The sequence below is a fragment of the Chiloscyllium plagiosum genome, unplaced genomic scaffold (assembly GCF_037043375.1).
Source record: "Chiloscyllium plagiosum isolate Xiang-an unplaced genomic scaffold, Cpla_swu_hap1 HiC_scaffold_35, whole genome shotgun sequence".
NCBI classification, from domain to species: Eukaryota; Metazoa; Chordata; class Chondrichthyes; order Orectolobiformes; family Hemiscylliidae; genus Chiloscyllium; species Chiloscyllium plagiosum.
Window position 1 is genome coordinate 28,227,550 of NW_028270173.1, and position 15,250 is coordinate 28,242,799.

At 47.7% G+C, this 15,250-nt stretch overlaps 1 protein-coding gene across 1 annotated transcript in view; it reads left to right on the forward strand.

Annotated features, from left to right (window-relative positions):
* Positions 1–7,427, forward strand: part of LOC122541356 (RING finger protein 225-like) — a 51,475-nt gene extending 44,048 nt beyond the window's left edge. The window contains exon 2 of the mRNA XM_043678048.2: positions 2,145–7,427. Coding sequence (XP_043533983.1) covers positions 2,145–2,812 — 668 coding nt within the window. The 3' untranslated portion in view covers positions 2,813–7,427. The remainder of the gene's footprint in view (positions 1–2,144) is intronic.
* Positions 7,428–15,250: the final 7,823 nt, after the last annotated feature.

Consider the following 15,250-nt stretch of genomic DNA (forward strand, 5'->3'; position numbering starts at 1 on the left):
GCTCATTCCATACACGTACCACCCTCTGCGTGAAAAAGTTGCCCCTTAGGTTTCTTTTATATCTTTCCCCTCTCACCCTAAACCTATGCCCTGTAGTTCTGGACTCCCCAACCCCAGTGAAAAGACTTTTCCTATTTACTCTATAATTTCACTGTTTGTTAATTTTCCCAGGTGCACTCCAATATCCAGCGATACATGAATTCAAAACAGCAAAGGCAGTAACTGTGCAGGTTCTCTCTCTCTCCCCTGCACTGTCCTCACCATGTGCTTCCTTTGTCTGCTCTTCTCCCTTTTAAAACTGCTGTTGTTTTGACTTTTTTTTCCCCAAAGTTCCAAAACAATGCAACAGCATATACAACAGTAATTGCTGCTCCTGGAATTCGAGGAAATCACCTCCAGCACCGAAAATACCTCAAAAAAAGGAGCAGCTGTTACAGCCAGACATTTTTCCCATCCTCCATCTTGGATTACCCAGAATCCTGTGTGTGATTGTGCCTTCAAGCTCGGGTACACGGCAGAGATTGGTGTGCCCCAAGGTTCAGCTGTGAGACAACAGCTTTATTTGATACATAAAAATTGACTTGGAGTTTGGAGTAATATTTCTATATTCGTTGACGATAGGGAAGGTGATAGCAATCAAATGTCCCCAGTTCACAGTCAGGCTGGCAAAATGGGCAGACAAGTGGCAGACGGAGTTGAGTATGATAGAAAGAGGGGTGATGCATTCTCGCAGAAGAGATTGACTACTCAAGAATCACAAGGGGAACAGGAGTGTATGGGCACGTGTGCTGATCTTTGAAGATGGCGGGATGTATTGAGAGGGTAGTTGGCAAAGCATATGCTATCTTGAGCGACGTAAGTCGACCTATTGAATCCCAAAGCAGCGACGTCAGGACAGATCTTTATAAAGCTGTGCTTAACGTCACAATATTGCACCCCGTTCTGGTCACCGGCCTTTAGGAAGAGTCTGGGGGTTCTAGAGTGGGTGCAGAGGAAATTTACCAGCATCGTTCCAGAAATCTCCGTGACAAGGTTAGGTTGGAGAAGCAGGTGTTCTCCTTAAAGAAGGGGGTCTGAGGGTAAATGTGGAGCAGATTATGTTAGATTTAGATAGAACTCCAGCGCTGTTCCTGGTCAGTCTGTTCACAACCTTGGCCACATTTTTGACCTGGACAAAAGCTTTTCACTTAATGAATGTGCCATCATTAAGACTTGCCGGTCTCCACCCCGCGACATCACTCGACATCTCCCTGCCCCCTCCATCTCAATGTACCTGGTGCTGAGTCCCTCAATCCGTGCTTTTGTCACTTCTAGACTTAACTATTCTAACTCTTTCTTGGCTGGATTCCCACTTCTTAGCTTCTGGAAACCCAAAGTTATCCAGTGTTATACAGCCTACATCTTAATTCACCCCAGCCTTATTGGCCTGTATTGTCTCCCAGTCAGGCAACATCATGATTTTAAAATTCACATCCCCACATGGCCTTGTCCATCCCTATCTCTATCGTATCCTCTGGCTCCACAATCCTCTGCAACTCTGTTCTCCTGGTCCAGAAGTAAGGACACTACTGCTCCACTACAAGGGACAAATGCTGGTACTCCAGATGTCAGCCCCCACCTTCCCAATCAACCCATTCGGTAGCATTTGGGACTTGAAGCCGTGTGCACTGGACCAGACGTAGGGACACTATTACTGTACTGAGCCCGACATTAGTAGTCTCAATGGCACCCCTCCCTCCTAATTTACCTGCTCAGAGATATACATCTCGAGAGCTGCTAGGACCTGAGGCTGAGTCTCCTGGCCCAGAGGTTGGGACACTATCAGAAGTGCACACCTCTGCAGCACGGTGGGACCTGAGGCCATGTCTCCTGGCACCGAGGTAGGGACACTACCAGAGTTACACATCTCTGCAGCACTGCGGGACATGCGGCCGGGTCACCTAGCTCTGAGGTAGGGTCACTACCAGAGTTACACACCTCTGCAGCACTGCGGGACATGCGGCCGGGTCACCTAGCTCTGAGGTAGGGTCACTACTAGAGTTACACATCTCTGCAGCACTGTGGGACATGCGTGACGGGCCCCCTAGCCCAGAGCTTCGGGACAGCAGAGTCGCCAGGACTGACGGCTGTGTTTTTGTACACAGATAACACGGGCGAGGGGGCGGAGAGGTCAGAGCCAGGCGGCGAGGACCCCGGCCTGGCCGAGAGCGGATCCTGCCCGGGGGCGTGCGAGCTGGAGTGCGACATCTGCTTCAGCGGCTTCGACAACGTCTTCAAGCTGCCCAAGCTGCTGGCGTGCGGCCACACCTTCTGCCTGGAGTGCCTGGCGAGGATCAACGTCAGCTCGGAGACGGTGAGCTCGGTCAGCTGCCCGCTGTGCCGGCGCCTCACGCCGCTGCCCTCGGGCAAGGGGCTGCCAGCGCTGGACAACAACCTGGCGGTGCTGCGGCGCCTGCCCTCCGGGATGCGCAGCGTTCCATCCATCCGGTTCAGCCGCGACAAGGGCAAGCTCTACACCACCACCAGCGGCCCGGAGCCCAGCTCCTTCCTCAAGCCGACGCAGCTCAGCAGCGTCAGCCTGAGCCTGGACGTCGGGCAGCCGGCTCACCGCAGCAGCTCGGACACCCCTCCACGGACCCTCGCCTGGCTGCCCTTCCGCTCCAGCAGCTGCTACTACGTGGCCATTGGCTTCGTACTCATCTTCACCGTGGCGCTGGTGCTCTCCGGCATCTTCCTCTTTGTCATTGTGCCCACCCGCAGCATCACCGGTGCGGGCCCTAGCGGCAGGAACGGGACCACCCAGCGCCCTTAGGTCACTCACTCTCCAAAGCTCACACCCCGTCCCCTCACTGCTTTCCTGAGCGGTGCCAATCTCTCTCTCTCTCTCTCTCTCTCTCTCTCACACACACAGATACACACACGTACGCACACACGCACAGACAGACACAGACACAGACAGACACACACAGACATGCATAAACGGATGCACATGTGCGTGCGCATGCACACACATTATTGACAGACATAAACACACAGACAGACACAGGCAGACAGCCACACACACTCACACACAGACACACACATGTGCATACAGACACACAGACACACGCGTGCACATACACTCACACAGACACACGCGCATACACACCCGCGTGCACACAGACATACACACAGACACACACACGCATAAACAGATTACATGTGCGCGTGCACACGCACACATTATTGACAGACATACACACACAGACAGACACAGGCAGACAGCTACACACACAGACATACACGCATGTACACAGACACACACACACGTGTCACACAGACACACACAGAAACACACACACACACACGCATGCACACACACACAACACACAATCAAAATACCTTTTACAGAAACCTGAGGGACGGGTGGTGCTGCACTGCCACATGTAGGTGGCTTCAGGTCGTAGAAGTTCGTGGAATCCCCTACAGGGCAGGAAGAGGACATTCAGCCCATCAGGTCCTGCTCCAAATAGCATCCCATCCAGACCCCACCCCCTATCTATCCCTGTCACCCTACCCTGTCCCTATAATCCTACCCCATCCCTGTAACCCTGTACATTTACTATTGCCAATCCACCTAGCCTGCACATCTCTGGACATGATACCATGGCCAACCCACCTAACGTACACATCCCTGGATACTATGGGACAGTTTACCATGGCCAATACACCCTAACCTGCACATCTTTGGACTGTGGGAGGAAACCGGAGCACCCGGAGGAAACCCACACAGACACGGGGAGAATGTGCAAACTCCACACAGTCAGTCGCCCGAGGCTGGCATCGAACCTGGGTCCCTGGCGCCGTGAGGCAGCAGTGCTAACCACTGAGCCACCATGCATGCAAAAGCATCTCTGAACAAGTCGGTCAGGGGAGAACATCTAAAACACAGAACAGCCAATGCTGGAAATCCAAAGCAAAACAAAGGCACAGAAACTGGAGAAACTCATTCGTGTCTATGGGGAGAGAAAACAAGAGTGAACATTATGAGTCCTGTCCTGAGATAGGGTCACGCTGATGCTGTTGAGCTTTGCCAGGACCTCTCTGTTTTTCTTTACTTCAGATTTCCAGCATCTCCTCAGTTTTTTGTATCGTTTAGAACTTCACTCAGCACAAAGTGGTAAACATTTTGCACGGTCAGAAGCCAGGTCCTCGCGCCTCTCTCCACTCCTCCCCTACCCAACCCAAGGACAAAACTGAATTTTGCCTTCCCCACTTTCTAACATTCCTGGGTCCTGTCGGCTACTGGCACCTCGCTTGGAGCTTTCCATCCAGTGACTCTGAGGACAAGTCTTCGACTTTGTTCGGCAATCGCCACGAGGCCGATCTGCATTCGGATAGCGCCCCTTCAAGCCCGTGGACCATCCCAAGGCTGTTTCGCCAGTGAACGGTCAGGCAGTGTCTTGTCCGCGAGGCAGGTCAAGAGATCCTGGGGCAGCTAAGCAACAGAACCCCTGGGGTAGGCAGGGATGTGGAGGTGAGTCCACAAACAGATTCCCTCCCCCCCCCACCCCCGGACTTGTGGAAGGGGCAGACAGCGGCCCGCACCAGCTCCCAATTCGCCTGTGACCAAAAACTTCTTCAAAGTGGCGGGGTCGGTGGAGCATCTTGCAGGACGTGAAATTACGCCGTTATTGGATAAGGCCTTCCAGAAATTAGGATTTAAATGGCGGAGTCGTAAACCCAGAAATGGAAGGTGTGCAGTGATCTCCTGGTTCTGTGGCGCTGGACGAGATGACAAAGATTGGAAATAGGCGAGGTTGCTGTGGGGGGGATTAAAATGAAAAAGCCATAAATCCTGTATGTGAGGCACCGCCATATTGTCAGCAAGTGGTTGGGAGTGAGCAGGATTTGAAGTGCATTAAGACGGTTTGGATGAGCTACAGATGGTGGATGCTGGGCAGGAGGGAATCGGCAATAGCCAAATCCAGAGATTAGAGAGTTGTAGGTGAGAGTTTCAGAGGTGGAGGAGTTAGAACAGGTTTGGCACAAGGCAGTGTCAGGGAGTTTCTCAGTGGATGCTCTTGGCAAGAGAGGATATGGGACCTGGAAACTGAACTGAGAAGATGCAACCATTTAAATGATGCAATGAGAGGTGGACTCCTCAGCTGCTTCAGAAAACCTAACCCGCAAAAGCCAAAGACACAACCTGTGAGTCACATCGGACCTTGCTTTCTGGTTTGTTCAATGGTTTTGTTTCTCCATAGCCTCAGACTCATGGCAATGAGCTTCCATACACCTCCTGCCTACCGGGAATCGCAGAATGTTTCCAGACCTTCTTCGTGACTCTCTCCAAGGAGGTGGGGATGGGGCTGGCTGGGGGTGGGGGGGAGAGGTATCATGCTCTACTTATGGTGAGCGGCCAACCGAGCCATTCCAAACCGGAAAGGTCAGCAGGTTGTTCTGGCTCAGCTAACTCAGCCTGGACAAGTGAAACCATAGCGTTACCCATGGTCTCAGGAAGCCTCGCATTAGGTAAGAGAAATAGCGGCCAAGTACAAGTCAGGAGTGTGATGGAATACTCCCCATGTGCCTGGATGGGTGCAGCCCCAACAACACTCAGAAAGCTTGACACTATCCAGGACAAAGCAGCCCATTTGATTGGCACTACATCCACAAGCATCCACTCCCTCCCCCACTGACACCCAGTAGCAGCAGTGTTCAAAATGCACAGCAAAAATACACCAAAGATCCTCAGGCAGCGCCTTCCAAACCCACAACCATCTCCATCTGGAAGGACAAGGGCAGCAGATACTTGGGAACACCATCATCTGAAAGGTCCCCTCCAAGCCAATCATTACCCTGACTTGGAAATACATCGGCGTTCCTTCAGCGTTCCTTCACTGTCACTGGGTCAAAATCTTGGAATTCCCTCCCTGAAGGCATTGTGGGTCAACTCACAGCAGGTGGACTGCAGCGGTTCAAGAAGGTAGCTTACCACCACCTTCTCAAGGGGTCAACTAGGGACGGGTAATAATTGCTGGGTCCAGCCAATAACGCCCCATATCCCACAAATGAATAAAAGCAAATCCTGTCCCTGATCTCAGCCCAGTGGCTAAACTTAATTGCAGATGAAACCAAACTCAGCAGTGATGTTCCTTCAGACCGCCCCTCCCAACTCAGTCCACCCTCCGTCACCAATCTGTCCATTGCCCAACTCTATAAGGTGGGTGGGGGAGGGGAGTAGGTTTGCAACTGAAGGGGGCCAGTGCATCTCAGCGAAAGATACATTTGCCCTCAGACAAGAGGGCAGGAGGATTTGGGTCTGACTTTGTAAATGGCTGCCAGAAATTATTACTCAACCCAATTCTTAAAACATACGGTTCAAAAGAAAAGGAGAGGTGGGCACATGCACAGCAGGGACAAAACCAAAAGGACACCCGACACAGGGTGAGGTACATCTGGGGGGGTCACACAAGGTACACCTAGCCCATAGTGAACTGCTTTTGGTTCACAATAGATGCTTGGCCCTAGGCGAGCAATACTTCTTCCATTTGCAAAGTGGAGCCTTAACTGGGAAAGGTACGCCCAATTCCAGTCCCCCATGCCTCTTAGTTTACTGTGCAGTCATTGTGTACACATTGCATGTTGCATATAACACAATCATCTTTCATGTTATATATTTATATTTCTCGGCTTTGTTCTGTTAATTTCTTTTTAAAGGTGGGAGGTCCTTCAATCCTTGTCAGGCTCCTCTTTCCACAGAGAGCTGGCTTCCTTTGCAAAATGAGCCATCAATGTTTTTAAATATTAAACAAAGGTTTGATTCATCAAAACATGGTATACAGTTCCTCTCTGGGTGTATGCTCTGACAGTCAAACCTTTTACAAGACTGACGTAAATGTCACAAAAGTCACAAATCCTCCCTCTCCATTTTGGAAAGCAACTTCAAGTCATGCAACGTATGAAAAGAAATACGCAGTACTCGATTTATGAGTTGCAAAACCTTCCTGGTGTTTCAGTTAATTTAGTTTTGGCCTTTCAGTTAATTATTTAAGAGTCAACCATATTGGAGTCTGGAGTCACATATAGGTCAGACCAAGTAAGGATGACAGTTCCTTTCCCTAAAGGACATTAGTGAAGCATTTGGGCTTTTCAGACAATCATAAACAGACTCTTAATTCCAGGTTTTGTATTAAATTAAGACTTCACGATCTGCCTTGGCAGGATTACAGGACATTACCTGGATCTTTGGATTAATAGATGTCAGACTACTGTCTCAGTTTAATGCCCCTAAAAAGAAAAACACAGTGATGTTTCTCTTGCACAAGATTGTGTGATGAAACCTCCAGGCATACATTCAATCAGAGTTGGCAACACTAATGCCATACTTCAGATGAACTGTCAGACTGTGTGCTTGCAACGGTGTTAAATCTGTAAATAGCAGATGGGATTGTTGTGTTAAAGCTGGCTCCATACAGACCATCAAGCGTTCAATGTCTAAACCAATCTAATATGGTACAACCTCTGCGGCTCATGTGACGCAGTGGTAGTTTTTTTAACATTTAGTTAAAAGGAACAGGGCGTTGCTGGCTAGGCCAGCGTTTATTGCCCATCCCTATCTGCCCAGAGGGCAATGCAAGAGTCAACCATATTGCTGTGGATCTGGAGTCCCATGTCGTCCAGACCCAGAAAGGATGACAGTTTCCATCCCTAAAGGACATTAACGGACCACTTGGGCTTTTCTGATAATCGAGAAACATCATTAGACTCTCAATTCCTGATTTTTCTATTAAATTAAAACTTCACCATCTGCCATGATAGGATTCAAACCTGTCATTACCTAGATTGTTGGATTAATAGTCTAGCAATAACACCATGAGGCCATTTTTGATCCTAGGGGGTCCGAGTTGAGGTCCTATCTGCTTCAGAGGTGCATCATGACATGTCTGAACAGATTGATCAGAAAATACACATGGTACAATCTTGGGGGCATCATGTGGCATCATGGTAGTGTCCTAATCTCTGAATAAGGAGGCCCCAGTTCCAGTCTCACCTGCTCCTGAGATGTATACCGATCTCTCTGAGCAGGTGGATAGGGGCCGAGGGAAATCTAAAAGCCACGCACTAAAAAATGTAATTGTTTTGTTGGACTGCGAGGAAAGACCAAGCCAATGAGACCAAGCTCTCTCCAAGAGGTAGCATAGGCTCAGCAGAATGAATCCCCTACCCCGACTGCACGTCTCTGTGCTCCGGGCCTGGCCACTCCTACTGACACCAGCTTTTTATCTCCAGATCGCTTTTCAAACAGTTCACAATATTCGTTGTCGTTCCTCAGCACATTCTCCGAATTGTTCCTGTAACATGATCAAACCTCAGGTAGAGACGGGTTTGTACATTCTGTTGTTGTCCGGTTCCCTCTGAGCCGAATACCTGTAGTAACTGGAACAACCAGGTCTCGCTAACGGCACAAGCAGTAAATAATTTCCTGCAACCAAAGTAAAGCAAGAAGCTGTTTGGCAGGATATTGTTCATTCCATTGGAGCCAGAGGCAAAGTCAGTGTCGATAACAGTGCATGTAAATGTAAATATCTGTGAGAATGTAGCAGCAGCAGACAGCAAGTGACTACCCTCCTTACACATTCCCTTCTTTCCAGCCCCTCACAAACATTGGCCCACATCATATTGGAGCAGAATCCTGCGACACACAAGGAGTATGGGGGAAGACAGGGTGGACCTGATGATACTGATGGATTTAGAAGGAGATGGGAATCAAGTGGATGGGAAGTGTCGAGTCAGCTACAGAAAGAGACAGGGAACGCAGGGAAAGGTTGGATTAAAGGGATGAAAAAGGAATAGGTAGAAAAAAATGAAATCCCTAACAACAAGGATGCTGTGAAACTTGAAATGGTTCAGGAAAGACTTACAAGGATGTTGCCAGGGTTGAAGGGTTTGAACTATAGGGAGAGGCTGAATAGGCTGGAGGCTGAGGGGGTCACCTTTATAGAGATTTATAAAATTATGAGGGGCATGGATAGGATAAATAGGCAAGGTCTTTTCCCTGGGGTGGGGCAGTCCAAAACTAGGCAGTACAATTTTAAGGTGAGAGGGGCAAAATATAAGAGGGACGTAAGGGGTGACCTTTTCACGCAGAGGGTGGTACGTGTATGGAATGAGCTGCCAGAAGAATTGGTGGAGGCTGGTACAATTGCAACATTTAAAAGGCATCTGGATGGGTATATGAATAGGAAGGATTTAGAGGGATATGGGGCAAATACCTAATCGGCATGGTGGAATTGGACCAAAGGGTCTGTTTCCGTGCCGTATATCTCTATGACTAATTTAATGCCTTCAGAGTTCAAACTGGGCTGGTGAGGTTGATGAGCATTTCCCATAACTCTCCGCACAGACCTAACTTTCAGCAGCAAATTCAATGGACAGAGAGCAGTTGCAACAACCTTTTGAAACTCATGGAATGGGGCTTTCATGGTCCAATGGTAGTGTCCATACCTGTAAGTCAGAAGGTTTAGATCCCACCTGGCCTGGAAGTGTGTCATAACATCTCTGAACAGGTCGATTAGAAAACTCTGTGAAACATATGCGTTCGATGACTGTCTGTCATTTTCATGAGTCTAATGGGCCAGCAGCGCAAAGAATCTGTCAACTCGTGACTGATTGTGGATTCTTAGGATATCCATCTCACTCATAAATTGCCAGACATCGTACACATTAATATTGATGAGTGTCATCGAGCTACCATGCTAGAAACATGGGTTCTCAACTCAACTCAATTGTTATTCTTAACACAGATAAGATTACTAAACTAGGAGTCCACAAAATTTCCCCACAAAAACACAAACACACAGACACATCCTTGGCCAAGAGGTCTGCCTAATACTTCTGGAAGGCAGATGCTAGATGTTGTACTTTCATGGGTGAAGTGCGTCCATGGCTTTGTTATCCCATGTTGCGGATGGTCACAACCAGAATGGAAAAGCCAAAAGCCACATAGCAACACCCCGCCTAGCTTCCTAATCGTTCTCTGGTCTCCTGCTCCTGGATCATAGAATCCCTACAGTGTGGAAGGCAGGCCATTTGGCCCATCAGGCATCCACACCAACCCTCCTAAGAGCGTCCCAACCAGACCCACCTTAATGCTGCATTTCCCACAGCTAATGCACCTAGCTTGCACTTCCCCAGACACTGTGGGCAATTTGGAATAGCCAGTCTACCCAACTGTGGGATGCAACTTTGGACTGTGAGAGGGAAGCAAAGCACTTGGAGGAAACCAATGCAGCCACAGGGAGAATGCGCAAACTCCACACAGAACAGTTGCCTGAGGCTGGGATCGAACCCAGGTCCCTGGCGCTGTGAGGCAGCAGTGCTAACCACTGAACCACTATGCTTCTCCAAGTTGCCCAAGAGCACACAGAAAAGATAAACCCAGTTCATATGCCTCTGGAAAGCTGTTCAGGGGCTGAGATTAAGTGCTGTTTCTTCTCTCTGGTGAAAAGTAATCTCATCAAAGTTATCCCAGTTACTTTATGGCAAGTGAACCAACTCAATGTAATTGCCCTTGAGCTGGGTGGTTTGCTGGTGCCATTTCACATATGTACGCAAGACAAAGTAAGGACAGCAGATTTCTTCCCGAAAGAACATCACTGAAAAGTATTGTGTGATATACATTCATTTATGAGAAGACAACGTTTATTGCTCATTCCGAATTTCCCAGAGGGCAGTTACAACTCAACCAAATTGCTGATGTGTCTGGAGTCACACGTAGGCCACACCAGGTAAGGATGGCAGTTTCCTTCCCTAAAGGGCATTAGCAAACTGGATGGGTATTTCCAACAACTGATTTTTATTAGATTCAAACTCCACCATTTGGCATGGCAACAGGATTCAAACCCAAAACCTTACCTAGGTCTCTGCATTAATAATCAAGCGATAATACCACTAGGTCATTATTGGCCTACCCACTGTGCTCCCGTTTCATGGTCACCATTATGGAGACTAGATTTCAATTCCAGATTTTTAATAATGATATTTTTTAGTTCATAGGAGATGGGTATTGCTGGTTAGGCCAACATTTAGTACATAACCCTAGTGACCCTTAAGATGGTGGCAAACTGCCATAATCGAACCACTGCTATCCATTTGGCGTAGGTATCCACACAACAGTATTTGGGAGAGTGTTCCAGAATTCTGACGCTGAAGGAACAGTGATATACAGTCATTCCAAGTCATGATGAGGAGTGCTTGGAAGGGAACTTTCACCTGGTACGGTTCCCATGTATCTGCTGCCCTTGTCTTCCCAGATGGGAGTGTTAGTGATTTTCTGCACTGCACCTAACATCAATACGAAGCAAAGCGATGAATGTAACAGGGCAGGAGAGGTTAGGAGGAACATCAGGACTGACTCAATGACACTAAAGGATTGAAAAAGACATGCTAGAGAATAGACTGAATGGAGTCAACTCAGCTACAGAAAGAGAAATGGAGTGAAGGAAAGATTAGAGTAAGGAATTAAATGGATAAAAAGGAATAGGAAGAAAAAAATAAATTTACTGCCTGCAGGAATGCGTGTCATAGAGTCATAGAGATGTTCAGCATGCTATTTTCTCAAGTCTAATGGGCAAGCAGCATAAATAATCCATAAACCTGTGACTGATTGGGAATTCATGGGGTATCGAGCTCAAGTTGCTGGACGGCATACACATTAATAACAATGAGTGACATTAAGTTACTTGGTCAGAAAATTGGTGCCTGACTCAATTTGCTGGTCTCAACAGCGACAAAACTTCCAAACTAGCTTTCTACTCTATCATATCACTTCCCTGTTCGACCTTAAGGTAGTTCCAGGTTCGTTACCATCAGAGGAATATATTGTCCATTTCCATCTTCATTTTAAACTGGCTCAAGTCTCCCTCACACGACAGGAAACATCCTGCCCACACCTACCCTATCAAGTCCTCTCAGGATTGATGCGTCCCAATAAAAATAAAATCACCCCTCCATTCTTCTCAGCCCCACTGGATCAGAACCGATCTGTCCAACCTCGCCTGGCAAGATGGGAGAAGCCTGCTTGCAGCTCAATGTTTGCATTCTCAAGTTGTGTCGTAGTCAGTACATTTCCACTCGCACAGATCCGTGACAACACAAGAAAGGGTTTCATGAGATCAGTGCCGCCAAGTAAACAAAAGCCATCCAAGCCAGTGCTCCGGCTTCACTGGAATGCGACAAGACATGTTTAAAAATTATAAACCTCCATTCACGCATTCTGCCCCTCCTTCAAAAGTGACAGAACTAAACCAGCTGCATTCCAGTCCTGCAGGATAATAAAGTCACAAATCACTACACGACCAGAGGGGAAAATATCAGCAGGCAGCACAAATCTTCAAAGGGTTGTGAGGTATCTGGAGTGCAACTGCTCTCACATTCAGACCACCTTACTAACAGGTGGGGAGGGGGGTTGAAACAGGGTCATGGTGGTGGCACAGGCTAGACTTTTTTGCGACTCAAGTCTTTAACCGCAGGGACTGGGATGATGGGGTGGAGTGGGAATTGAAGGGAGAGAAGAGGATTTCCCCATTCTCGTTGAGAGATGCCAGTGTTGGACTGGGGTGTACAAAGTTAAAAATCACACAACACCAGGTTATAGTCCAACAGGTTTAATTGGAAGCACTAGCTTTCGGCGCGCTGCTCCTTCATCATGTGGTTGTGGAGTATAAGATTGTAAGACACAGAATTTATAGCAGAAGTTAAAAGTGTTACATCACACTGTAAACTTTTGCTGTAAATTGTGTCTTATGATCTTATATGTAGCTAAGTGTGAGGTGATTCACTTTGGTAAGAGTAATAAAAAGATGGGGTACTGGGCTAACGGTCGGATACTTGGTAGTGTGGATGAGCAGAGGGATCTTGGTGTCCATGTACACAAATCTTTGAAAGTTGCCACCCAGGTAAATAGTGCGGTGAAGGCGGCATATGGCGTACTGGCTTTTATTGGTAGAGGAATTGAGTTCCGGAGTCCTGAGGTCATGTTGCAGTTGTATAAGACTCTGGTGCGGCCGCATCTGGAGTATTGTGTGCAGTTTTGGTCGCCCTACTATAGGAAGGATGTGGAGGCACTGGAACGGGTGCAGAGGAGGTTTACCAGGATGTTGCCTGGTATGGTAGGAAGATCATATGAGGAAAGGCTGAGGCACTTGGGGTTGTTTTCATTGGAGAAAAGAAGGTTTAGGGGTGACTTGATAGAGGTGTACAAGATGATTAGGGGTTTAGATAGGGTCGACAGGGAGATTCTTTTTCCACGTATGGAGTCAGCTATTACAAGGGGGCATAGCTTTAAATTAAGGGGGGGTAGGTATAGGACAGATGTTAGGGGTAAGTTCTTTACTCAGCGAGTCGTGAGTTCATGGAATGCCCTGCCAGTAGCAGTGGTGGACTCTCCCTCATTATGGGCATTTAAGCGGGCATTAGATAGGCATATGGAGGATATTGGGCTAGTGTAGGTTAGGTGGGCTTGGATCGGCGCAACATCGAGGGCCGAAGGGCCTGTACTGCGCTGTATTCTTCTATGTTCTATATTCCTCTACCACCTGGTGATGGAGCAGCACTCCAAAACTAGTGCTTCCAATTAAACCTGTCGGACTATAACCTGGTGGTGTGAGATTTTTAACTCCAAATTCTGGCTACTCTTTCCTACAGGTAACCAATTATGTATGAAGAGGAATTAGTCATTTGGCTCCTCAAGCCCTTTTAGTTGGTGCATCTCAAACTGCCCTAGTTCTGCAAACCTTGTTGCCATTTCCTGTACACCCCCCACCCCAAAAAGAAAATTCACTAAGCTCTGGGTCTGACTCAACAGTAGGCAAACAATTGCCAGCAGGGGCAGTTTGTCCCACATGCCCTCTCCCCTTCTTGTGGGGGTGGGCCGTTGGGAGGAATATTGCCTGATATAAGTTCTTGTGTTGCTGGAAAAGCGCAGCAGGTCAGGCAGCATCCAAGGAACAGGAGAACCGACGTTTCGGGCATAAGCCCTTCTTCAGGAAACGTCGCTTATGCCCGAAACGTCGATTCTCCTGTTCCGTAGATGCTGCCTGACCTGCTGCGCTTTTCCAGCAACACATTTTCAGCTCTGATCTCCAGCATCTGCAGCCCTCACTTTCTCCTGATATAAGTTCTTAACAGCCAAGCACTCATTTTCATGTTGTCGTCAACAATCCTATGCCAAAGGAAATCATTTCTATCCATCCTATCAAACATCTCAATGATTATTTCTTTGAAGGGCGTAGCAAACGGAAAAGAGGATGGCACAGTGCTAATATAACTGGGCAATGAATCCAGAATATCCAGGCTAATTCTTAGAAGGACAGGAGGTTCAAACTCCACCATGGCAGCTGCTGTAATTTAAATTCAGTTCGTAAAGCTGGACCTGAAAGCTAGTGTCCATCATTAAGCTATCACTGACTAAAAACATCCTGTCTGGTTCATAGAGATCTCTAGAGGGAAGGAACCTGCCATCTTTATCTGGTTTGGCCCCCTGTGAGCCTCCAGATGGTCACAATGCACTTGACTCTTAACCGCCCTCCGAAATGGCCAAGCAAGACCCTCAGTTCAAGGGCAACTAAAGATGGCCAACAATACTTAAACCTCTCAAAAGAATAAAAACTTAATCAGATCACAGCTTTACTCCCTACACACAAGATCTATGCTATCATGTTTACCCTGACTAGCAATATTCTGCACTGCTGCAAAAACAGATTAAGCCCCCACTATCTCAGCCAGATCTACTCTACAGCAGAAAGCTATGTATCAGGACTCGAGTTAGTGAACTCCTCTCTTCTGCCTCCCTCTCTCCAGTCCTGCAAATGTATTCCCAAGTGTTTATTCCATTCCCATACTGTCATTATGCGAAAGCTTTAACTGCTCGTTCAGGTGAATCATAACTCCCTAAAAAAAATTATCATGCTGTTAAATGCCGTAACAGTGTGTCAGTACACAAAACAGTGAGAGAATTGCCAGGATTTCTACTGGGTAGGGCCTTATGACCAAGTGATGTAAATCAAGGCATATTTAAAGCACTCCACCCATCAGAACTAGGTAACACTAACGTCAGAGACACAGTCCCTAAAATACACCAGAGCCTGCAGCTACACAGCCACCTTAAAGGGAAACACACAGCACAATAAATAGGCCACATACAGCAAAGAAACTTTATGTTGATCACAGCGCCAGCGAATTTCATTGCATCAGGTTCAAGTTAGAC